Here is a 26,519-nt window from a genome sequence, read left to right as displayed (position 1 = left end):
GAGGAAGTTCAGCAAAGAGGTAGATGGATTGTGTGAAAGATCTGCGACAGTCAGGCATCAGTGTCAAAGAAGGCAGGACTGTGGCACTGAATCAAGAGAGATGGTGACAGTTAAGACAATACCCCGACCCCATGCAGAAAAAGGGGGCTGATGATGACACATTCACTGGACGTAATGATCTTTATGTCAATCCTGATACTTGCAAGCACCCTGTTTTGCCCTCTTTGGGGCAGACATGTTCTACACCTCCATATACTGCAATTTGCTTACCTGATGTTTGCTCACAAAAATATAAGTTAACTACCTTTAAAACAAAATCAGAAAGAAATTGGTCCCTAACATAGTACTTATCTGCTAAATGTTCCTGACATTGTACTCATCTGCTCAATGCTCTTTAGAAAGGAATAAAGACGATGTGGGTAAACCCCATTTATACCCCATGAGTTAAGATAATGTCAAGCTCAGGCCCAGCATAGGGGAAGAGTAATCAGCTCTGAAAGTCAGGCCAGACCATGAATTCCCTAGCTGCAGAGAATCCTACAATGACAACTGCAACAGTGATCCACACAAATAACATCCTCTTTTTTTCTTGATAATTTTTCACCTGCTGTCTGCTGATCATCCAACTTTTCCTATACCTTGACTTCTGACAGATACCCATTATTCAGACAGCCATTTGGGTTGTTTTTTTAGGGACCTGTTACCCAGTCAAAGCAGAGGACTGCAATGCTGGGCCTGTTTAGTCCATACATGCTTCTACACTGATATCATCTTGATTACAGCATCAAGTGTTGCCTAGCAATGGTGGGGTGTGATCTCGCAGCTTCTATTAGGAGTCACTAGCACTAATAGTTTAGGTGACCCACCCAAAATGGGCAATTAGGTGTTGTCTCTTCACTACAACCCTCTCTAACCAGCTCCTCCAGTGCAAGGATCCTTATCAATATTGAGTCATCAGAGTTACAGTCGGGGTTTTATCCCACTCCACTACACAGCCAGCAAACTGGGAGCCTCATGGAAACCTGCCCACCTTTTGAATGGGGAGAGTGAATAATGAACCTGAAAGGGGCAGTAGGATGAGGAAGAGTAAGAGCCTGGATGCCCCAAGATGAAGTCTCAGGAGGAATACAAATTAGGCTGGAAAGACAGGAAATAGGTCAGCATTTTTGTCTAGTAGGAAAAGACACTATAGAATCAGTATTTAAAAAAAAAAAAAAAAAGTTATGTACTTACCATAATGTGTTGTCGATCTTCATTTATCCTTGACGTATAGGACTCTGTTCTGATTCTCCGAACCAGCTCGGCTGTTATAATAGCTTGTGAGAACCAAACCAAGTCCCTACCCAGAAAGGCCCTCTCTAGATTACCTCAGATTGAGTTTGCAGCTATAAAGGAAGACAGAAAAAAAAAACAGCACTATAACCACTAAAGAGGCTATGTCCAAGGTCATATATGAAATGACAGAAAACCAGGACCAGAATCTGATCCTCCAAGGAGTCTGAAGGAGGGGGAATGAGGGTGCGGTGTCAAGGATAAAAGATGATCGACAACACTGATGGAACGTTAAAGTACATAACTTCTTTATTTGATGTTGTCAATCTTCATTTATCCTTGACGTAAGGGACAGAGTCCCCAGCTGCCTTGTACCTCGGGAGGCCTTATGGAAGGAAGTTCCTGAGCACCATACAGCCGAAAGACATTTTTCCCCTGGAGATTAGATTCAATTTGTAATGAGTGATGAAAGTATGTGGAGAAGCCCAGTTTGCTGCTGCACAAATTTCATCCATGGAAGCCTTTGAATGAAAGACAGCGGAGATGGCTATTGCCCTTGTAGAATGCGCCCTCACTGGTGCTGTAACTGGAGATTTTTCTTACTGTAGATGTAGGTAATACATTCTCTTAACCATCTATATAAAGTGACTTTTGAAACAGGTTTACCCAGGGATGGACCTGAAAAGGAGACAAATAACTGGTCCGACTTTCCAAATTCCTTAGTTCTGCTGAGATAAAAATGCAATTGTCTGTGAACATCTAGTAAGTGTAAACAATATCCTCCCTTGTTAGAAAAATTAGAGAAGACAACTGGTAAATCAATAGCTTAAGGTTAGTTTCTGAGACTACATTAGGAAGAAAGGATAATTTGGTTCTTAGTGAAACCCTATCCTTATGAAAAATCAAATATGGAGCTTTAGAAGACAACAAAATTAGGTATTAGTAGAAAGGGGGGAAAGGCATAGAGACGTCCTGAGGGCTAGTCATGAAGAAGAGCATTTCTCAGGGACTCCCCGAGGGGGAATTAGGGCAAAGAAGCTGCTGCACTTGTTCTGATGGGATGCAAACAGATTGCAGCACGGCTGGCCCCAGTGATGGAAAATCTCCTTCGCCACTCTGGGATTGATAGACCACTTGTGAAGCAGGGGGATGCATCTGCTTAGCTTGTCTGCTATCACATTTAAAGTCCCCTGGATGTGCTTTGCTATCAGAAAACGGTTGGAAGAAATCGCCCATTGCCACACTCTTGACAGCTTCTCGACACAGGGGATAAGACTTGGTTCTGTTTATTGAAGTACCAGACTACTGACATATTGTCTGACTGAACTGCAATGGTTTTTACAGGGAAAGCAGCTTGGAAGGCCTGCAATGCTAAAAGCATCTCCCTCAATTCCAGAAAAGTAATGTGCAAATCGGCCTCTATCAGGGACCAAGCGCCTTGGACTATTCTGCCAAGATAATGCCCTCCCACCCCATCTAAGAGGTATCCGTGGTCACTACAGCCTTGGGCTGGGATGAAACAAAGGGTTGGCCTAAGAGAATTTCCTCGGATTCCATCCACTAGGATAAGTCATTTCTCGGGATGGCTGGTGATTATGATGAGATGTGTCAAAGGATGAGTCAGGATGGGCTATTGGGGATGCCAAAAGCCACTGCAGAAGTCTTGTGTGAAATCTAGTGGAACTAGAGTGATGGGTGCTGCCATGGATCCTAGAGCTTATAGAAAGTACAGTTTTGTACCTACCATAAATGTAGATGTTCGAGTGCTCATACAGCTGCAGTCATTACAGATGGGTTATCCTGCCGTCAGGCGGGTCCTCGGTCGGCTTAATTCCAAAGTCTAGGTCCGGCGTCGGTTGTCGTCGCTTCTTCCCTGACGTCAGTGTGGCAGGGGTATAAAAGAGGCAGCCGACGCCATTTTCTTCAGTTTTTCTTGCCCAGATGTCAGGTGCCCCCAGAAGGAAGGCAAAACATAAAGTTATGCAAACATGCAATATAAAATAATCAAAAAACAGTAGTTGCAAGCAAATGCACCATAAGAGAATACCCCAAATAGGTTGTATGATAAGGTGTTTGTCCTAAGACTTGTCCTAAGAGGTGACGGAGGGAGGGTAACCTGGAGTGCAGCTGTATGAGCACTCTAACATCTACATTTATGGTAGGTACAAAACTGTACTATGTTCATCGTGCATACAGCTGCAGTCATTACAGATGGGAAGAATCCCAAAGCTAAGTAGGGGTGGAACTAGGAGGAGCGAGGATGCCCTGCAGAACTGCTGTGGCAAAACCCGCTCTAGATTTAGAGAATAGTGGAAGGTGATAGTGCTTGGAGAAAGTGTGCACTGAACTCCAAGTGGCTGCTTCCAAAATGTCCTTGGTAGGTACCCCCCTGAGGAAGGCTGCAGAGGTAGCTGTGGCTCTGGTGGAGTGGGATCTGATGCATGCAGGCACAGTTTTTCCATGAAATGAGTAACAAAAGCGTATGCAGTGGGCTATCCATTTTGAAATTGTCTGTTTGGAAATAGCCTTTCCTTGAGCACCTGTAGCATAGGACACAGAGTTGTTCGGATTTCCTGAATGGCTTTGTCCTGTCCAAATAGTAACGAAGTTGTCTGTGAATGTCCAAGGAATGTAGTAGTCTTTCCCCTTTGTTTTGTGGATTAGGATAAAAGGTAGGTAAGTGGATAGTCTGATTCAAAGCTACACTGGATACTACCTTTGGCAAAAAGGAAGGATTGGTTCGTAAGGAAACTCTGTCCTGATGGAAAATGATGAATGGTTGCACAGCCATGAGGGCCTGTAGCTCCGAAACCCTGCATGCTGAGGTGATAGCCAGTAGAAAGGCTGTTTTCCATGACAAGTATTGTAGTTCTGTTGAAGAAGCTGGCTCGAAGGGAGGAAGGGTCAGCTTTTCCAATACGAAGTTGAGGTCCCAAGCAGGAACTGGTGGTTTCCTTGGAGGTTTTATATTCTTTGCCCCTCTGAGGAACTGCCTTAAGAGAGGATGAGAGAATAAAGGAGGATCTGTGTTGTATTGTGCAGAAATGGCTGAAGCGTGGATCTTGATGGAGGAGAAGGAAAGTCCACATCTCAGCTAGGTACTGTAAAATTTGAGGTATATTTATTACCCAAGGATTCTGGCCCTTTTCTTGATTCCAGGCACAAAATCGTTTCCATTTGGCGGAGTAAGCTTTTCTAGTCGAAAGTCTTCTGGCCTCCAAGATGACATCCTGCACCTCCTTGGAGAGTAGAATCTGTTGGGAAATCAAGGAATTCTCCATGCAGCTAGATTTAGGGTTTTGAGCTGGCTGTGAAGGGTTTTGTAGTTGTGCTGGGACAACAGAAGAGGGACTAGAGGTAGGATCCATGGTGGGGAATGTGTCAGGCTCTTCAGGAGCGGATACCAGTGTTGTCTTGGCCAGTCTGGAGCAATGAGAATCATTTTCGGCCTCTCTGCTCTGGATTTTAATAGAACTTTGAGCAGTAGAGGAAGAGGTGGGAAGGCACAGACTGTCAATGTTGTCCAATTGAAAGTAAGTGCGTCCACTTTCCAGGCCTGTGGATGGTAGGTCCGAGAACAAACTTTTTTCAACTGGCAATTTCTGTGGGTAGCAAAGAGATCTATGTCTGACTGTCCCCATGCCTGAGTTATCGTTGTGAAAACTTGAGGATGCAACTTCCATTCGTGTGGATCTGTCATATTTCTGCTTAGGTTGTCTGCCAGTGTGTTTTCCTTCCCTGGCAGGAATTGAGCCTGTAGTTGAATTTGCAATTCCAGTGCTGTGCTCCATAGTGTCATGGCTTGCCTGCACAGGGGGTATGAATGAGTTCCCCCCGGTTTGTTTATGTACCACATCACTGTGGTGTTGTCTGTCTTTATCAATAGCTGGCCTGGATGCAGTAGGTCTTTGAAGGTCATAATAGCCTTTTGCACAGCTAGCATTTCTTTTTGGTTGATGTGCAGGTGCTTCTCTTTTCGGGTCCATTTTCCCTGAATGCACTGATCTGTCATGTGTGCTCCCCAGGCGTAGTCTGAGGCATCTGTTGTGATGATTTGAGTTGCTTGAGGTACACAGAAAGGGAGACCTGTGTTTCTTTGGCAAGCTTGAGCCCACCACAAAAATTCCTTTTGAAGGCATGGAATGAGTGGTATAATTGCTTCCAAGCTGTGGCTGTGTTGAGACCATAAGTTTTTTAGGTACCATTGAAGTTTCCTCATATGCAGCTTTGCACAAGGGAGTAATAGGATGCAAGATGCCATGAATCCCAGAGCCTGCAGGACTTTCCTTGCAGTTAGCCTGGTGAAAGTTGCCATTTTTCTGAAGTATTGAGACAGTTGCCCTTGTTTGTCTGGCGTGAGGTAGGCCATCTGGGTGGTTGTATTCAAGCTGGCACCCAGGAAAATTATTTGTTGAGAGGGTATTAGTTTTGATTTCTTTTTGTTGACTGTGTATCCCAGGAAGTTCAACAGTTTTATTATAAACGCCAGGTGCTGCAGCAGTATGTCCGCTTGGATCAGGCAGTCGTCCGGATATGGGTAGATCTGTATCCCTTGTAGTCTGCAGAAGGCGATTACTGATGCCAGGCATTTCGTAAATACTGTGGGTGCAGTAGATAAGCCAAAGGGCAATGCAGAGAATTGGTAATGGGTTGAACCTGCAAGAAATCTGAGGTATCTTCTGCAATCTTGTCTGATAGGGACATGCAGGTATGCCTCCTTGAGGTCCAATGTTACCAGCCAAGACTCCTTGCCCAGCATGGGAAGAAGCTGCTGTAATGTGAGCATCTTGAATTTTGGCACCTGTAGATATGTGTTTAGGATGGATAGGATAGGTCTCCAATCTTTGTCTTTCCTTAGTACCAGGAATAGTTTGGAATAAAACCCTTGACCTTGTCCTTTTGCAGGTACCTCTTGAATCGCTTTCATGTCCATGAGAGCTGAAATTTGTTTTTGTGCCTCTGCCCTTTGATTTTGTGGCAGGATTGGCATGCCTCTCATTTTTGGAAGGGTGTGAAAGTGAAACCTGTAGCCTCTGTCTATAATGTCCAGAATCCATTTGTCTTTTGTAATAATATGCCAATTTTTTGAGAATAATGCCAGTTTTCCGCCCAAAGGTGCTGCCATTAAAGTTTTGCTTGGCAGGTGTAGGGGGAAGTCATTGTGTCTGCTTTCTAAAAGACTGTGATCTATCTTCTCCACCTCTTGGCGTTGGTGCTTGCCACTGTCTGGCTCTGAAAGATCCTTGAGGTTGCCCTCTACCCCTTGGGTGTCTGTATCTGCCCCTTTGAGGTCTGTCCGTGGCTGGAAAGGACCAATTTTTTGAAGGCCAGTTTCTGCTGATACGTGGAGGTTGTACCTGCAGGAAATCTTTCACTGTTTGCATTGATTTTGCTTTTTCCTCCATTTTCTTTAGTACCTCCTCAGCTTTAACACCAAACAATACATCTTTTTGAAGGGGTGCATCTAATAATTTAGCTTTGACATGATCTGGTAAGGTTTGTCTTTGAGCCAAGCATGTCTACGTATAACAGACCCCGTAACAGCAGCTCTACATGAGGCTTCTAAAGCATCAAAACCACACTGCAAGGTATGTTTACCCACTTGCTCTGCACCATGCAACAAATCCTGCAACTCTTTTAAATCTGGTTGTTCTGGTTGTGTCATTTTGCTTTTCAACTGAGATATCAAAAACTGTTGATACTGTAACATATGGAACTGACAGTTTAATGCCCTCATGGTTAAAGTGGCCGAGGTGTACAGCCTTTCCTCCCCACCTTTCTAAAGCTCTGGAATCTTTCTCTCTCTGAAGGTAATGGGTTCTTAGCAGTAGAGGCCTTAAATCCCTTGGGACCCTGTGAAATAGTTTCTGGGACAGCAGTATGGCTTTTATATAGGAACTGGTGAGAATCAGGAACCCGGTAATACCTGTCTGGTTTAACAGGAGCTGGAGGCAAAGAATCTGGATTAAGGCTGGCTTCTGTGTACACATCATCCAACATATCTAAAACAGGAGGGATAGTCAGGGGCCTATGCTGTGGGAGCCGAAGAAATTCCCTGAGCCTTTTCTTGGAATCTATGTAATCTTGGCCTTCCCAGTGAAAGTGTTCTCTCAATGTATGCAGGGTTTCCCCAAAAGAGTAGTCTTCAGGGGGGGGGGGGGAGACCAAGGGAATAGACTCCTCTGCTTCAGAGTCTTCGAATGGAGAATAGGCATAATCCTGGTCCTCAGATAGTTCTGAGGTAATAGAAGCTTGATCTGAGGAAGGGTAGTCTTCCTCTAATCTGGGCCTTTTGTCAGAGGGGGGTTGAGAACCCCTAATAAGAGAAATCAAATCCTCAGCCATTTAAGCATCTGCTTTTTAGGCATGGGGCCTTGAGATGGGGTCTGAGGACCCTGCTTTTTGGTTTTCATGGCTGCTTTAGATTTAGTGAAGGCTTTAATAGAGAAGGAGGAAGGCCTGAAGACGCCTTGAGAAATGACAGGCCTGTCTAAATTCTGAGTTTCCCCGCCAAGATTGGTGTCGGTATCTGCAGTAGGAATGGGGACAGAGGAGCCTACGACCTCGGGTACTGAAGACACCGGTAATGTAGTGTCATCGGTACTCAGGGGCTGCGTAGGCGCCTCACTTAGTACCGGAGAACCGGTAGTCGGCCTTAGCGTGGTCTCAGTAGGCGGTGCGGACCTCGAATGTCGGTCCTTATCTTTGCGTCTTTTGCTCAAAACTGGAGTCGGAGTATCCGACGACATAATATAATTAAATTTTTTGCCAAAATAGTGAAGGGTGAACTCCGCCCAGCGCTTAATAGTGCGCTTGTTGAATCTAGCACAAAAACGACAGGCCGAGACGTCGTGGTCTGGGCCTAAGCAAGGTATACAGAAAGAGTGGAAATCCTTATGCGGTATTTGCTTCCCACAAGAAATGCAATTATTAACTTTGTCTGACATCGGTCTGAGGCAAGAAAAGTTTACCCAACGGGGTACTTAGCTTTCAAGAAGACTTCAGCTGAAATACTTTCGTAAATCTCAGGAGCTGGCTAACCGGCACTTGCGAACTGCTTCTGCTTCGGGCACCGCGCGGCAAGAAAGACTGAAGAAAATGGCGTCGGCTGCCTCTTTTATACCCCTGCCACACTGACGTCAGGGAAGAAGCGACGACAACCGACGCCGGACCTAGACTTTGGAATTCAGCCGACCGAGGACCCGCCTGACGGCAGGATAACCCATCTGTAATGACTGCAGCTGTATGCACGATGAACATCTAACTAAGCAAGTACCCTGTCGCTGGAGAGAATAGCTTTCACTTGGGACAATATCTTCTACAATCTGTGCAGAGGAAGGGAAGTTATACAAGTGGTGGTATTCAGGTGAGCTCCTATAAAATTCCAGATCTTGAGTTGGACTTGGCTGAGATTTTGTTTTATTCTCTGTAATGTCTAGAAGAGCACAAAGATGTAGAATGAAATCTCTTGCCTGATCGAGTAGATACCTAGTGGGAATGGTGACTAGCAAGTCATCTAAATATGTAAACACTCAGAATCCATGCAGTCTCAAGTGAGCTACTACTGCTGCCATACACTTGTTGAGTACCCTGGGTGCTGTGGTGAAACTGAAAGGCAGCACTCTGAACGGATAGTGACCGGCCCCTAGCTGGAATCAGAGGAACCTTCTGGAGAGCTTGATCATTTTTATGTGGTAATACTTGTCCTGAAGGTCTATAGAGCACATCCAATCATCTTCTTCTAAGAAAGGTAGAATAGACTGAACTGTGACCATCTAGAATTTTGTTTGCTGAACAAACTTGTTCAAAAAGGCCGAGTTCCAAAATTGATCTCCAGTCCCATGTCTTTTTTGGCACCAAAAAGAACCCTGAGTAAAATCTGGATCCTATCTAGTCTGGTGGGACTTCTTGGATGACTAGCAGCTTTTGAATTTCCAGAACTGCCTGCTCTCTCTGACTGGGTGGAACATCAGGGATTCTCCCTCTTATTTTTGGAGTGAGAATGAAGGGAATGCAGTATCCTCTGACAATGATCTTTTGCAGTCAAGTATCTGTGGTTATTTGTCACCAGGCTAGTGAGTGCAAGGATAACCTTCCCTCGACTGCCTCCAGAGGCAAGCAATCGGGCCCCATTTCAGGAGCACTGTTAGATTCTTCCTGAAAAAATCTCTGGAACCCGGACTTTGTGGGCCACTTCTGCCACGAGGTCGGCATCTTCCATTGCAGCTCCCCCCTCTGCCCCAAGGGGAGCCATTGCCACGTGTGTCCTGAAAAGGCCCCTGGGATTTTTTGAATCACATCTTTCTGCTCCTCTGGTTCCTGAAGTAGGACTGATGGGGAGCTGAAAAACGTACGCCCACTGCACACAGGGTCTTTCATCTTTCTCTCACCTGGCCAAGGTCTCTCTGACTTTGGGGCTAAACAGTGATGACCCGTCAAAAGAAGCATTGACAAACAAAGACTTAAATGGCTCTGCAAACTCACACAAGCACATCCAGGTATGCCTCCTTATGGCAACACCGGAACCCGCTGCCCTAGTCGTTCCTTCACTACATGCACAATGAGCCTCACGGACGAGTTGGAAAAACTCCAGGATAGCCACTTGGGAGGCCACTTTATCGTGTACTTCCTCAGACACAGCTCCTGCAAGAGTATCTGACAGCTCCTTGATCAGATCCCTCGGGAGTTTAGTAAAATGCGCCATGAAATTCAAGGACCGTAAGGTGAGGGTCAATGATGTGTATACTCGCTTTCCAAACCTGTTCATCACCCTGGACTCTTGGTTAGGTGGATGAACAGTGGAACTATCTTTTGCAAGTTCCTTCTTCATGGCTGCCACAACCACCATGGCATCTACTGCTAACTACTTGGCCCAAAGCTGATAGAAATCTGAATCTCCTGAATTGCATACCAAATGTGGCTAGCAATTAAGATTTTCAGTCAAGCAAAATTTTCCAAAATTAACTTTCTGTATCTAACAAAGAAAAAACAGTGGCATTTGGCATGAGGGCAGCAACCTCCTCGACTGTGCACATAGGATGATGAGGTCTTTTTAATGCTTTGTTCAAGTCTCTTGGATCAATACATATTCTGATATAATCTGAGCTTTTCTTATGAGCTACTACCAAGAAAGATACCCATTCAGTTGGTTCTTCTACAGGACAGTTTACTCCTAGGTGCACCATTCTGTCTAGCTCGGCTTTGACTCTGTTCGGCATACCTACTGGACCTTTCCATGCTTGTATGATAACTGGGCTTACCTTATGGTCTAACTTCATGGAGTACACAACTGGCAGTTTGCCTAGTTTACCTTTGAAAATATTAGCATACTCAGAAAAAATAGTTTGGGTGAAATTTGAGCTGTTGTCATTCAAGCTTACATGGTGGATCTCTCCATTAAGTGAAATCAGTCCCATTCTCCAATTATCCCTGAGGCCCACCAATGACTGCACGTCTCTTGACTATATCAAACTGCAAGTCATAGCTGTTCTCAACACAGCAACATGAAAGCACTACTGAACCTTTGGTTTGAATCTCTTTACCACCATAAGCAACAAGCTTTGCACACTTTGACAAATCAAGTTGTTCTACAGCTCTTACTCTAGCAAATGTTTCTGCTGACATAACATTGCACTTTGAACCAGTACTTACTTTGAGCTCTACAGGACTCCTATTAATCCGAACAGTACAAAAGTATTTATTTATTTTACATTTGTTGACCGGGATAGTCCGACTGATACATGTCCATTTTCAGCGGAGGCCCGGGGAGAAAAGCTCCAAAGCAAGTATGACAATTACATAACAAATTAAAACATTTAAGAGATGCAATTATTAACAGACATAAGTAAAAACATTTTAAAAACAGATACATTTTTTTTTTTTTTTTTACATATTTAGGTTGTGTAGGTTATGTACGGTTTCAGTAGAACACACAGAGGATCAAAGCAACAGAAGGTTTATTACTAAATTAGTTCCATGGAAATATAGCTTCAACCGTAGAATACATGGAGATAAAACAAAGCAACAGGAAATAGGTATAATAGACTTTAATGGAGGTCAGGCAAGAGGAGATAGCATCAGTCTGGACTGGTGCAAGGGCATAGCTATTGTGATTTTAGGAAGATTCTTAGTTGCTTCTTGAAAAGTGGGGTGGATGAAAGGGATGTTAGTACACTTGGAAGTTTGTTCCAAGTGTTACCAACACAGTTAGTAAACAAGCAATCCCCAGATTTGTTGTTGGATTTTAAGGTGGATACTAGTACCCTACTGGCTGAACGTAGGGTTGTAATGTTTTTATGTGGGCTGATATGGTTACAGAGTATGGGAGTATTTGTGAGATGATGCATGATCTTTTGAATGATAGTAAGTTGCTGGATAAGAAGCGGACTTTGCAATTCCAGCCATGCAGTATTTTAAGATTTTGGCAGTGATGGGTTCTAAATAGGGCTCCAGTGGCAAATCTGGCAATGTTGTTATAAGAGGTTGCCAATTTATTGATATTGCTTTTGGAGAGGTTTGTAAAAATTGGGGAGGCATAGAGAAGGTTGGAGATGAAGTGAGCTTGGGCAATAGTAGTCCTAGCTGAAATTGTGAGAAAGGGTTTAAGTCTATAAAGGAAACCAAGTTTTCTATTAACAGATTTAATAGATTGGTTTATATATGTGTCAAAGTTGAAATTATGGTCAATTGTTACACCTAAAAGTTTGGCGGTCGTGTCCGGAGCTATTTCATTATCATTATTAGATATAACTGTGAAGTTAATAGTAGGGGACTTCTGAGTGGGAGTAAACAATAATAGTTTGTTTTTTTTTAGGGTTAAGGAGGAGACAGCATTGGTGGAACCAGTTTTCAACTACGGTAAATACTTTTTGGGTATTGGTTTGAAGTTCTGCTGGCGAGGAGGCAGTACATATTAATGTTGAGTCATTGGCATATTGTATGCAGGTGGTTTCTGGAAGGGATGTTTTCAGATCATTAATGAAAATAGTAAAGAGTAGAGGTCCCAGAATAGAGCCTTGTGGGACTCCAAGAGAGACAGGGAGCTGAGTGGATAATTTATTGTTCCAGAGGACTGCTTGTTGTCTATTTCTTAGGTAGGACTTAAACCACTTGACTGTCTGGGTGTCTAATGACAGGGATTTAAGTATAATTAGCAATAGTTGGTGATTTATCATGTCAAATGCCTTAGAGAGGTCAATAAAGAGGGCTGAGGACAGCAAGTTATTGTTATGGTTTTTATTGATGTAGTCTGAAAAGGATAGGAGTGCTGTTGTAGTACTGTGGAATGGCCTAAAGCCATGCTGGCTATCTGATAGTAGCTGGTTTTGGAGGAGATGATCAAGCAGTTGACGATGAATACATCTCTCCATGATTTTTGCTAAAGGGGAGAGTAGGGCTATTGGGCAGAAGTTTGAGAGTTCATTTGAGTTACCTCCTTTATGGAGTGGAATAATGTGTGAGACTTTCCATAGATGAGGGATGCAACATTCAGTAATGGTTCTGTTAATTAAGATGGAAATAGGGTAGGCAAGTACTCCAGCTGCCATTTGCAGATATTCAGCTGGTAGGAGGTCAGCTGATGGAGTGCAAGGTTTACGTTTAAGAAGTAGGGTGCATATAAATGAGGTTGGCACAGACTGCAGATGTAGTAGGTGGGGTAAATTGGTTGGCAAGGGCGACTCAGTGCTGGTAACAGGTGGTATGGGTGGTAAGGTGCTAGCTAAGGACTGAACAGTTTCAGAGAAGAATTTGTTAAAAGTGTCAGCAATTTGGCTGGGAGAATTTTGAGTCAAATGAGAGGGGGTGGGTGTTTTGGAGTGTCCAGGATGGAGCAATTTATTTATTCCTGACCAGAATTTTTGTGGGTTTTGATGTTGGGTATGTTGGAATTTAAGATAATAGTTTTTTTATCAAGGAATATTGATTTCTTTGTGGCATTTCTGAGCTGTCTAAAGTTTAAATGATCAGTAGGGTTTTTAGTAGTTCTCCATTTGTTCCAGGTTTTATTTCTCAGTTGCATTTTTTGTCTTGTCTCATTAGAGAGCCAAGGAGCAGGTTTGTTCCTAATTCTGACATTGCGAGAGGGGGCATGGTGCACCAGAATTTGTAAGAATTTGTTGTTAAAGTAAGAGACTGCTTCATCAAGAGGTAGGTATTTAAGGAGTGACCAATTGCAGGCTTTAAGCTCTGCTTGAAAATGAACTGGGTTTAGATTTTTCTTGTTCCGGGTAGTTCTGAAGTTAATTTGATTGGGAATGGGGGTCTTTTGTCTAGTTATAAAGGTAAGAGAATGGTCACTAATATTATCAGGAAGTAAGCCTGTTTTATATAATTGGGGATTACAGTTAACTAGTATCCAGTCTAAGGTGGTTTGTTTGTTACTAGGTTTATGGGTTCTGGTAGGGAAGGTGATGGTTTGATAAAAGCCATAAAGGTTTATGTGAGTAGTTGGGTTGTCAGAAGTACAGCATTTCCAATCAATATTAAAATCACCAAGGAGTATGGTTTCTTGTGGGAAGGATGTGGAAAGCCAACTCAGGGTGTTTTCTAGGGTATTAATATTGTTACCTGGGGGGATGTAAGAGCAAATTATGTAAATAGATTTATTAGCATTAATGTGGAGCTTGGTCATTAAGATCTCGGCATTCCTGGGAGAGGGTGGTTGAATATCTAGTGACGTGACCTGCAATTCTGATTTAAACAATATTGCCACCCCACCACCCTTTTTATTAAGACGGTCTAGTCTCAGGATGTTATAACCTGGTGGGATGATATTGTCCTTAATAACTGGTTTGAGCCAGGTTTCTGTTAGACATATTATGTCAAAGGAATGTAAGTCTAGTAGGGCATGTAGCTGAGTGATTTTGTTGTTCATGCTACGTATATTAAGGTGGGCTATGAGAAGAGAGTTTGAGGTAATAGTGGGGGTTTGAGAGATGAAGGGATGGGAAGATTGGGAATTAGTAACAGTAATTCTGGGACCTGGGTTTGGGTGAATCTCTCCATGTAGAAGTAGCTACTGTTTGGGATTCTGTGAAAGTTTCACGAGTTTACATAAAATAGGGTCAATACTTCTGGTTTGGAAATGCTTAATATGGGTTAGTCTATGGAACTGTGGTAGAAGGTAGGATGATGAGGATGTTATGTTACTGTGGGTTTGTAAAGCTAAATGAGAGAAAGGGGTTGTTTCTTTTGAGGGGTATTGAAATTGTTTAGGAATTCATAGCATGAGAAGCAGTGTGATAAAAGTAAAGCAGTAAGAAGGATAGACAAGAGGAGAAAGTTAAGGTATATTTGTATGCCAGGGATAGACAGAGAGGAACGGGATCAATGAAACAAGGAGATAAGTGTTTCCAGAAGGATAGATATGGGTGGGTCAATTTAACGAGAATGTTTATGTAGTTGGGAATCTAAGTAAATTGGGAGTGAAGTGATAAATGAGTAACCAGATAGGGTGAGCTATTGGCTGAAGAGGGATAGAGGTGTGGTTACAGAAGTATAAGGCAAGGTGCAGTGGGGTGGGTGGGATTTGGGGGTAGGGGAGCGGAGTGAGCCCGTAGGGCGAACGGAGCAGGTAAGAGCAAAAGGTAAGCACAGCAGAAAAAAGTATCAGCAGTCTTTAAGGTATGACTTTACTAAAGAAGAATTGAGAGTGAAATGGGGGTGGAGAGTGTGTTATCTAATAAATGTTGATTTTTAATCTAGGTGAGAGTGAAATTTTCCAAAAGTTTAGCAAGGGGAAAAGAAATTATAGTTAGTCAGTAGAGAATAGGAGTAGGTCCTTTGGATACTAGTTAAACACAGAGGTTTTAACTTGCTAGAATGCTGCCACTTAGTGGTCAGAGGGAAAAATAGCAATTAGGAGATGTAGGCAAGAAGCTTATTTTAATGTAAAAGAAAAAAAGGTTGGGGGTCTGTGGTAGGCTGCTCAATCTCACACTGCAGGGTTAACAAGCAAGTGAAGGCATTACATATATTAAAGGTAAATTTAGGTATTGGCAACATACATGTACAATTACTTTAGAGTATAGGTGTTTTTGAAGCCTGGCAAGCAGTCAGTTTCTGGGGTATCTTCAAGTTTAGCGGTAGGGTTTCCTTTTAGTTTTGTGGCGGGGGGAGCACCCGGAACACTATAATGTACAATTACTTTAGAGTATAGGTGTTTTTGAAGCCTGGCAAGCAGTCATTCTTTGCTCACATTTCTACTGCATTGACTGTTTCACTAAGCACTGACACATCAACATAAAAAGTAGGGTTGCAGCTTTCTAACTGATAAATTTACCTCTTTGAATGCTCTTTTTTTAATTTACAAAACCTTTTGAAATGATTCCACTGATTACAACACTGGCATTGCTGACCAAAAGCTAAGCACTTCTCTCATATGAGGTAGTGATTACCACAATTATGACAGTTGATAATGAGGCTTGCTACAGGTTTTGCTGAGTGCACCTTAGGCCTTACTGAAGCAGCTCTGGCTTTTGCTCAAGTTGCCTTGGGCTTTGCTGTAGCGACCATGCCCTTAGGTCTGTATCTGTTAACCTCGTGCTGCATACTATCTACATTAGCTCTGGAAGGTAAAGGAAAGCTTGCTCTCTCATTTGTAAGCATACTTGTGTGCTTTTCTGTAAGCTTGTATATCTGACAAATCTCAATGGCCTTACTTAACATTAAATCACTGTTGTGAAGCAAAATCTTTCTTACTGTGTCATTATTACCACACACAAGCCTGTCTTATCAGCTCACCTCTGAAGTCACCAAATCTGCACATTTTAGCCTTATTTTTCAAGTCGGTTATATATGCTGCAAAAGTTTCACCAGGCTTTTGCTTTGTTATGTAAAATAAGTGCCTTTTCATTGTAAAATTTGTTTGAGGGGGTTACAAATTTCTCTAAATTTACGTTTCAAGCATTCAGGGTGTTCCCGCGTTTCAGCCTGTACCACAATATTGTGGTCTTCTCCCTCCCCTGCAAACACAGCAGGTGCATACACAAATGAATGTTATGGCTTCTGACCCAGCTAAATTACGCAGAATAAATGCCTTTGTATGTGCGTCTTTGTCAGAAAAAGCAGCCTGTATGAAAATATCATATTCCTGCTCAAACACTCTCGTATTTGATAACAGCATTGCAGAAAACTGAAGTGGTGCAGATTTACAAATTCCTTCTGCCATGCTCACAAATTATAGTAAAACACAATGCAGTCTTGGCCCTTGTAATTATGTACAAACATGCACACACACCAGGTACTACTTGTAATAATATTTAAATGCACAATAAACTCTTTGAAAGACTGTACTCTGCAAAATATTCTTTGAAATGACTATACTTTGCGAAATAACTGTGCTGTAATACCACACACATATGCCAACACTTTGTACACTTTGGATATTTCAAATAGCTTTAGTTAATACAAAATAATACATTGCGAAGAAATATGGTCATTTTCCCTTTTTATACAGTTTATGAGATTCAAATATTTCAAACATTTTTGCAATTATTTTGAATATTTTATCAATATGTCGCATTTTCGGACATTTTGCTTAATTAGAAATTCGTTTTAAGCATTCTGAATGCTTTGTTTTATATTTGTTGAGTAAAAAATCATTTAAGAGAGTTTTAGTATCTGGAAATTTTTTCTGACCTGTCTGCGAGTCGTTTAAGCTTCAGATGATCCACTTGTGTATATTCCTCCAGTTCTAACTGCATGCCTCCTGATTTTGACTCTGGATCCCATTCCGATACCATGTCACTCGCCTTGTGTATCTGAATAAGATGATGAGGCTTGGATGTTCGTTTAAGTAGTTTATTACACACAAACACATCAGGATGGATGGCAGGAACATTAAACTTAAACAAATTGACTGACTACTACACACATGCATGCTTTCACTCTGGCTGCTCACTCAAAATGGCACTCTTGCTTGCTCATGCTCAGTACTTATATGCATTTGCTCACTGACTGGAATGCTTCTTACAGGTACATCACGCACACTGATCTACACATAACGGATATGTATTTTTAGTCTATTTATACAGGAAGTTTTGCTTATGCAGGCTCTGCTTAAATTAGCTCAATTTCAACCATATCTAGTAGAAACAGTACTCTGCATTTATGTAGCATCCAACTATTCCTGAGTCTGAAGCTCTGCATTAAATCAAGACATCACTGCTGATAAAAATGAATGTCAAATGAAAATGCCAGTTTGACAAGTTAATATATGTATGATTGAAAAAAAAAGCAACTAAAACATTTATCCACGAACCACTTGGCAATTATAAGCAAACTTTCATTAGATACTGATTAATGCTGCTTTCACCAGAAATGACAAAAAAAAATCCATGCTACGTTCTCTGCCTGTACTTGTGAACGGAATAAAAAAGGAAGCTGGCAGCCAGACTCACCTGAATCAGGAAGAATGCCTGCAGCAGAAGATTGAAGAGCATGTCTGCAATGATCTTACTAACACTTGGGAAGGGTTGAGGCTTTCTGCCCGATACCTCAAATGCCAAGTCTGCTATGTCCTAAATTGGGAAAACAACAACTGGTTAATTTCAAACCACACCAAAGCAACCAGTAAAATGCATTGTTTTATTTTGATTTTAATCGTGTGGTGAGGGGGAGCTCCACATTGAACTAAAAGCTGCAACAATTACATATTAACCCCCCATTCACATACACTTCCACTTCTGATAGATCCACTACATCTGGTCAATACTTGCACATCCGCCACAGACATGCATTCCTACCCATTTTCTATCAGTTCGTTATGACTGGTCAAAATTATACATCCTCAGTATGAATGAAATCAACCAAAGTTTCCCAAAAAACAACTTATTTACTCACCACTATTCAGGCAGCTTCTTGAAAACTTCCATATCTTGACCTACTGCTTTTTAAAGCTCATCACATCCCAGTTCTTATCCCCGATTTTTATACAGCCACAAACTAAAGAAAGTCTATAATCAAGCACTAGGCTGGCAACATCAAGCCGATAAAACAAACAGAATAAGATAAACCCGATAGACACTGAACTCGCTTCACCTATTACATTTGGGAAATAAAAAGAAATACCTCAAAGGACAACCACCAAATGAGGGCTATTCTGATTGGCATACTGTGGAAATTTCAGTCCTTTAGCACTGGGTGTGATGATGTAACTGCTGAATAGAATGTGCACCATCAACACTGTAATCACAGCTGTCAGGTTTGTACTGCATAACAGTGGGAAACATCCTGAATGCGAATTGGGTACTACTATTGGTATTCTGCAAACCAGGTAAAGGTTACGGCAAAATAAAGTAAAATCAGCACGAAAGTGAGGAAGGCAGACAATGTTAATGCACAACAAACATACCCACAGAAAAGAACTGATCAACAATAGAAAAGAATGCTTAGGAACTGTTATCTCTGCTTGCAAAATGGAACAGGTTGCCATCCTTTATCTGCATTTTATATTTACTCATGCTCAGCATACTGCAATAAATAATGTTTGAGTATTTGTAATGCAGGTTTTTACCCAGAAACAATATGGCCTGGTCATGAGAACCAAGTGTTTTTTCCCTCATCAGCAGGGTCTAAAAGCTCACTAAGATAGGCCACCAACTATGCACATATTAACGAGAAAACCACAACTGAAATGCTGCCTCAAAACTTTCAAACCAAAATAATTCTCCTAATTCAAGCACCTGAGAAAAACTAGTCAGTCCATTATTCCACCAAGCTTAGAACCTGAGTGTAGTTTACCTTTAAAAGACACCCAAGACAACCTGCATTTGCTATGAGTAGACCAGCTCTCTCTTTCTAAGGCCTTATCTTGAAATGCCTTTGAGCTGCCACTAAACATGCCTTTATGAATTAACCAGATACCAAGGGTATCAGTACCTTCTATGACCAGACAAATCCATCAGACGCACAACCCAGTCTCCCTGCAGAGTATACTTTATATGTTTAGCTGTAATAAACTCTGAATTTAAGAAAGCTTACATTCCTTCCACACTGATCTATACCTTGGGGACAGCAAAAGTGTAAAAATTCCCAAGTTCCTAACATGTGCCGAAACTAGAAATGTGATTTTTGAATATATAATGCCACTAATCTCAACCCTGCCTATTTAAAATTACAACTACGTGTTGTAAACACAGACTATCAGTATTTTACATGCATGTTCCTTGGTGTGATCGTAATCTGTGCAGAGCTCTATGGTTCAGAATGCGGTGGTTGTCAATTAACCCCTACTATGTAAGGGGATGCGTGCAAGAAAAAAGGCTTGCTCTGCAAAATTGTCTTTTGTACAGATAAATATTTTCCGTATTTTAAAAAATACTATTTGTTTTCAGGGTTTGCAGTTTTTCTCTTAGTTTCAACTATTATGTATCCATAATACACATATGAGCTAAAATATAATGGGACAATGGCAGAAGCTAAATGTTCCAATTATGTATTTAATCCTATTATTTTTGCCTAAGCCATAGATTTCAGAAAGGATGAAAAAATAATATTCACTTCCTAATGGCCCAAAGGGGAGGAAAAAAACATGGAACTCACTAACACGAGTAACATTTCAGGAAGCAATACTGCCTTAATCCACTTATCTTTTAATCCTAGAGGGATAACCTGCTGTTTCACCAAACTTACTAACTTGTGTCTGCACTGTTCCTTAACCTTAGCTGCTGAGAAGGCCACCAATGTACCAAAAATCAATAAACCCAAACATGCTACAGCTTAAAAGGAGAATACCATGACATGCTATTAAATGCCTTTTCTGTGTCTGTACAAAGAAGACAGGCATACAAACCCATAGCACCTGCAGATGTAGAGCACATCACACTTTCCTTACATTAACTATAAAATAGCACTGTGAAATAAATCCTACCTGCTAAGGATATACCAAAACCATGATCACTGGATTTGAAGAGCTACTACACAGAAACATATAAAACTTGTAACACATATACTAACAAAACTGGTTTACAACACTATACATTAGTGGGAGCCTTTCCTGTTTTAAGCCCATATTAACACAGCTACAACTCAAGGACAGTAGGGTTTAAAGTCCCTACTAACATGAAATTCCATCATCTTTGAAAAGTTTCTGTTCATACTAGCAGACAGAAAATACTACATCTCTTACAGCAAACCATCACGACCTTACCATCCTAATTTCTTAATGAACATTTCAGGTTCTAAGGCAGAAAAGGGCACATATGAGTCTGCAGCAGCTGACAGCTGAGGAATGTAATCTCTCTGAAAAATTAACTTGAAACCTCTGCAGCATTCCCCTATTACTACGATTTACATGTCTGAAAATATGCACACAAGACCAAGGACTAAAAACTTGGTCATGCTTGACCTGAAATCACCAAGAAAAGTAACCATGAACTGGATTACAATTTAACCTTTTAACCATGCACTGCAATCTACCGGTCACAGCAGGAAAAAATAAAACTCAAAAACATTCAGTAGTAACAACTAAATTGGAATCTTTATAATGACTAAATACTCACCATACCCAACATACAGACAAAAAACAAACAAAACAGAAGACAAAAAATATTATTTCTAAGTCTGTTTCTGTCAAAGGAAAAATATACTTTAAAAATGTTCAATACATGGTAGGTTCAGGTTAAGGCACTTTAATCTTGCAGCAAGGAGACAAAAACGTGCTAATACAGAGTTTGTCTAACTAGAATCAGGAAATGCAAACATTTTTATACATTTTCTAATAAGACATTGCCTACCAAGCTGACATTGTGAATCACAAGTTTTTGTCATCATCATTTCGCAGTGATTGTTTTTACAATATTCTGCTGGTACTATCAATTTTTGTGAGAAACTTCCTAAGAAAAACAACGTGGCCTTGGCTACCACCGGTTACATATATGCAATGTTACCATTCAAGGTACTATGGCTAATTCGAGCACAAAGCAAGTATAGATTGCAGTTCATTTCTCTAACAGTCCTTTGTCTATGTTATCTCTAACTTCTGCAGCTGTGCATGTTCTCATACTTCGAACAGAGCTGATTGTTTAAAATCATTACATTACAGAATATAGCATTGTTCATTCATTTCTTCCTGACCTAGCAGATAATCACCTGCTTCTCAAGTACATTTCCAAAAGGCATAAACATGAATATTGCTGTGCTAGCAATTACTAGATCAGAGGGTATCTTGCAAGTTTCAGAAAGCACACTGCAGTTTCAAAAAGCATCTTTTAGTCTCATATGAAACTCAACTGTATATAAAATAGTGCATATAAAATAGAATGAAAAACGTGTTAACTTATTTAGTTTCTAATCAGCATTAAGCACACACATTAATACGTATTTTTCTGAAATTTCCCCCCTGTTAATACTTTTTAATTCTATTTTCAAAAGAATAAACAGTTTGCTTCTTCTCCTAACCTCTTCCATTCAGGATTTGCAGTTAAGAGAGTCATTCAGTTTAAACTTATGAAAGTGTTTCACATTTCAACCATTCTTCAATTTCAGTACTTTGATACAAAGTCTCAGAAACTGATATATCTATAAGTTCTTTGATTAACTTTTTCATGCAGGGAATACCACAACAAATACATGCTCCTAATAGGAGTAATCCCACACAAATGGCAATCAGGATGTTCATTAGGATGGAACCCCACCCCCCAAACAAATTCTGGAAAAAGTCTGTCAGAGGGTTTGGGCCTGGTTTGGTCATGATTGACACTTGCTGTATCACCTCAAGGTGGTCGTTTATCTCATGTTGATAATCAGGTATATACGCACAACACTCTTCTTTGATTAAAGCACATGTACCACCTCTCGCCGCTAGGGTGAAGTCAAGAGCCATACGGTTCTGGAGCACTACAGTTCTCATAGCATTCAGTTCATCAGTTATCAATTCAAGAGCAGAAAAAGTTGCATTACTCATTACTTCGAGAAGTTTAGACAGTTTTCGCAGTTCCCAAATCGATTTTGCCGCTCCATATGCTGGTAATATGCCTGCCCACGATATGACAGCATCACTCAAGTCCATGTGCGTCAGCTTGGTATCCACGGTATGATGGTCTTTCCAGCTCGCCTCGATCCGTCCCACTGGATTCACAGGCTTCCTGACAGCTTTCTTGGCTACATCTCGGGTATTTTGAATATTTCCCTGAGGCAAAACTGCAGTGTGTCGTATGGCCGGAACCAGGTACCCCAAAAAACAACTGCCGGACCAGTTCTCAGCTAATCATTTATATGCTTTCTTACCACACACAAAATAACAATCCTCTACCTTAGTAGTTACTTTGCTACGAAATGGCTGCCCTGCAGGAAACATTTTCCTATCTATTACAGACAGTTGCTTAAAAAGTATAGGATTACGTTGCACTTCATCAGTAGTCTTATGCATGGACTCAAGAAATGAGTCATAATTCGAATTACAAACTGTATCCATTCTGTTTGCTTTGGTATAACATTTGTAATGTACAGTCACATTGCACCTGCTCCAACCCACTTGAATTGTGTCATTCTTATAAAAACATACAATTCCCTTTTCTGTCACAGGCAAATACAGTGCTACCTTATCATGTGCTCTGATAGCTAGTGTCTCATAAACCAAATTTTCCCAGGTCTCATTGACCCCTAGGGGGACTGCAGTCATTAATAACCCCCCGTATGCTGTTGGTATGGCTGTGCAAATCCAGCAATTCGAAACATGAAAAGTCTCAGCATACACGCGTGTAATTGCCTGATAAGTGTTAAAGTTCGGGTGCCAGTCTATGGTCGGCTCATCACGTTTATTCAGTTCAGCTGGTGTGGCCGAAAAAAGGATGGGCCACAGCAAAAAGATTATTGTTGTCAATACAATTAACAGGATAACCATGCAATACTACTGGGGTTGTTCTGCATTCCTGTTTGCTCTAGATTCTGTCATGTTTAGTCTTTCTGTGAAACAGCAAGATTTTTATCTAGCTCAAAGTTTTTGCAAAGTTTACAGTGTGTCAAATGGATCCAAGAGGATTTCTCACCGATCTTGATTGCTGTGGGTGTCGACAAGAGGACCTGGTAAGGTCCCTCCCACTTTGGTGAGGTACAGTTCTTCCGCTTGACAATCTTCACCCAGACCCAGTCGCCTGGGGCTACTGTCGCTTCCAATGGTTGATTTGGCTCTTTACCTGAAACAGAAGACTGCAAAGGATGTTTAGAGTTCAGCATACGTCCCATATATCTTGCTAGTGTACAGTCTGCTTCCTGGTCCATGGGCATGAGAGATTTCCACTGAGGGGTATAGTAGGCCCTCCCAAATATTATCTCAAAAGGGGTCAATCCTTTCACATTCGGAACAGTTCTCATGCTCAACAGTGCCAGGGGCAGGCAGTACACCCAATTCTTTTGTGCATCTGACATCAACTTCCTAAGCTTGTTCTTTAAAACCCCATTATGCCTCTCTACTAATCCTGCAGATTGGGGGTGGTATGCGCAATGATTTTTCAGAGAAATCCTGAAATAACGGCTAAGTTGTTGTATAGTTTGATTTACAAAGTGTGTGCCATTGTCACTATAAATCTTCTCCGGTATGCCAAATCTAGGAATAATTTCTTTAACGAGGACTTTTGCAACAGTAGCTGCATCTGGATTTTTAGTTGGAAAAGCTTCCACCCATTTGGAAAACATATCTATAATGACAAGGCAGTACTTCTTATTTTCGCATTTGTTCAGCTCTATAAAATCCATACAAATAGTATGGAACGGATACGGTGGTGTAGGGAAACTCCCTTGCTTAGGTTTTAATGCCCCTTGTGCATGATGCTTGTTACAAACATGGCATGCTGCACAAAAATTTTTTGTGTAGTTTGTAAATCCATACGTCATAAACATTCGATTCACTAACTGTACCATCCCCCCTGTTGAGACATGGCACTGCCCATGGCTCAACAAAGCTGCATATCTAAACAAGTTAGATGGTAAAATCGGTTTCTTTTCTTTGGAGATGTACAGTCCCTTCTCAAGGATTGCTCTTCGTTTTATCCACTTTTGTTTTTCTACATTTGTAGTAAGTGTCTGCATTGTTTTTAACATTTCTAAGTCTAAAATCTCAGATGGTTGTAATTCCTCACTCAAAAGAAAAACTTCTGAAGCTGAGGCTGCTTGTTTTGCAGCTGTATCAGCCCTCGCATTACCTTTTGAAATTCTATCCTGTTGCTTGGTATGAGCTACGCATTTGCAAATAGCTACTTTCTGAGGTAACTGAATAGAGTCTAACAAGTCTAAAATAAATTGCGCATGGTTAATTGGTTTACCAGTAGATGTTATCATTCCTCTATTTTTCCACTGCTGCGCAAAAACATGTACAGTAGAAAAAGCATACTGGTCGTCAGTAAAAATGTTCACTCTCTTACCTTTTGCTAAGGTACATGCCCTTGTCAAGGCAATCAATTCTGCTGCTTGTGCAGATAAGTTGTGTGGTAAAGACTTTGCTTCTAAAATCTCGGTATCAGAAACTACTGCATACCCCACTAGATTCTGTCCTGTAGGACCCCTCCTGCACGAGCCGTCCACATAGTATGTCACCTCGGCATCATCCAAGGGAACATCTGTGAGATCTTTTCTAGGTAGTGTCTTTTGCTCAATCTCTTGCAGGCAGCAGTGTGGTTTGCCATCTGCAGGGGTTGGGAGCAAGGTTGACAGATTCAAAGTTGTGCATCGTTCAATTGTCATATGAGGTTGGCTCAACAGTATAGTCATACAGGAAAGATGTCTAGCAGGAGAAAGATATGCTACTTTTTCTTGCAGTAAAATAACCGCGACTGCATGAGGCACTCTCAATGTGAGAGGGTGGAACAATACTACTGAGGCTGAAGCCTACACTGCCATTGCAGCTGCGACTACTGCTTGTACACAGTGGGGCAAGGATCGCGCCACTGGGTCTAGCTGTGATGAATAACAAGCTATGGGGCGTTGTTTATCCCCATGCTGTTGTGTTAACACTGATGCTTACAATCTACAGTTTGGAAAAATCGTTTATGATAGTTTGGTAATCCTAAAACTAAGGAAAAGCTATTAGTTGTTTCAGTTTGCAGAAAGCTGATTCTGCTTCTGGTGTCCACTGTAATAAATCTTGTGCTGCCATTGGCTTTTTGAATATCAAGTTAGTCAGTGGAGCAGATTCCAAGGCATAGTTTGGAATCCAACTCAGACAAAAGTTAGTAGTACCCAGGAAGGACATCATTTCCTTCTTGGTAGTTGGTTTAGGTGCTTGTAATATTGCTGTTTTTCTGTCTTCATCTAATATTCTGCCTTTTTTGGATATTACATATCCCAGGTATTTGACCTGTTTTTTCCAAAGTTGCAGTTTGTTTTTGTTTACCTTGTGTCCTTGAGTGGCTAAAAATTGTAATAATGCTATGGTATCCTCTCTGCATTCCTGCTGGGTGGGGGCTGCCAGCAGAATGTCATCTACATAAAGTAAAATCTGACTGCCTTTCGCCAGGTTACTTGCCATTACTTGTGCGAATATTGTTGGACTTTCACAATATCCCTGTGGTAGTTTTGTATATGTATACCGTTTCCCCTGAAATGTAAATGCAAACCAATGTTGGCTGTCAGGGTGCATCGGTATTGAGAAAAATGCATTGCTAATATCTACCACAGAAAAATACTTTTGTTGAGGTTTCAAATCATTCAATAAAAAGTGTGTGGATCTGGCACCGTAGGTGCCCTGGGTATAACTGCGTCATTTACAGCTTGTAAATCTTGGACCATACGCCATTCTCCGTTTGCTTTCCTAACAGGAAATAAGGGTGTATTACATGGTGAACCAGGAGATTCTATCAAGACTCCTTCCTTAAGTAAGGCTGCTATTATAAGTTTGATTCCTATTTCTGCATCCTTTCTTAAGGGATACTGTCGCTTTTGAGGTCTAAATGCTGATTTTGGCGTGATAGTAACTGGTCCTGCTGTACGAACAAGTCCTACATCTGATTTCCCTGTTGACCAGAGAGTCTCTGGTATGTCTCGTAAGGCTTTTTCCTCTTCCTCTAGTAAGAGTGCTACTCGGCTATCCTCACTTGCCTGTGAGTGTACAGCTGGGTGTGTCTGCGTTATCCAATTTAATTTCTGCTTTTGTACTCCCTGTTCGGAAAGTTCTAACTCTGTCTGCTTTTCCCACCTTGTGACTTTTTCTCCTAGATCTGCCCACTTCAAATTTCTATCTTTAGTTAAACTTACATGCGATTACATGTGGTAATCGATTAGATTTGTAAAGTGCTAGGAATTCCTGGGGCAAT

The 26,519-nt window shown here is 41.4% G+C and overlaps 1 protein-coding gene across 1 annotated transcript in view; it reads right to left on the bottom strand.

Moving 5' to 3' along the window:
- EI24 (EI24 autophagy associated transmembrane protein) overlaps positions 1–26,519 on the bottom strand; it is a 462,003-nt gene that overhangs the window by 311,317 nt on the left and 124,167 nt on the right. The window contains exon 7 of the mRNA XM_044081026.1: positions 17,673–17,792. Coding sequence (XP_043936961.1) covers positions 17,673–17,792 — 120 coding nt within the window. The remainder of the gene's footprint in view (positions 1–17,672; positions 17,793–26,519) is intronic.

This window comes from Protopterus annectens, chromosome 8.part0 (assembly GCF_019279795.1).
Source record: "Protopterus annectens isolate FY-2018-M chromosome 8.part0, PAN1.0, whole genome shotgun sequence".
Lineage (NCBI taxonomy): Eukaryota > Metazoa > Chordata > Ceratodontiformes > Protopteridae > Protopterus > Protopterus annectens.
This window is presented reverse-complemented; position numbering and strand designations above follow the sequence as displayed.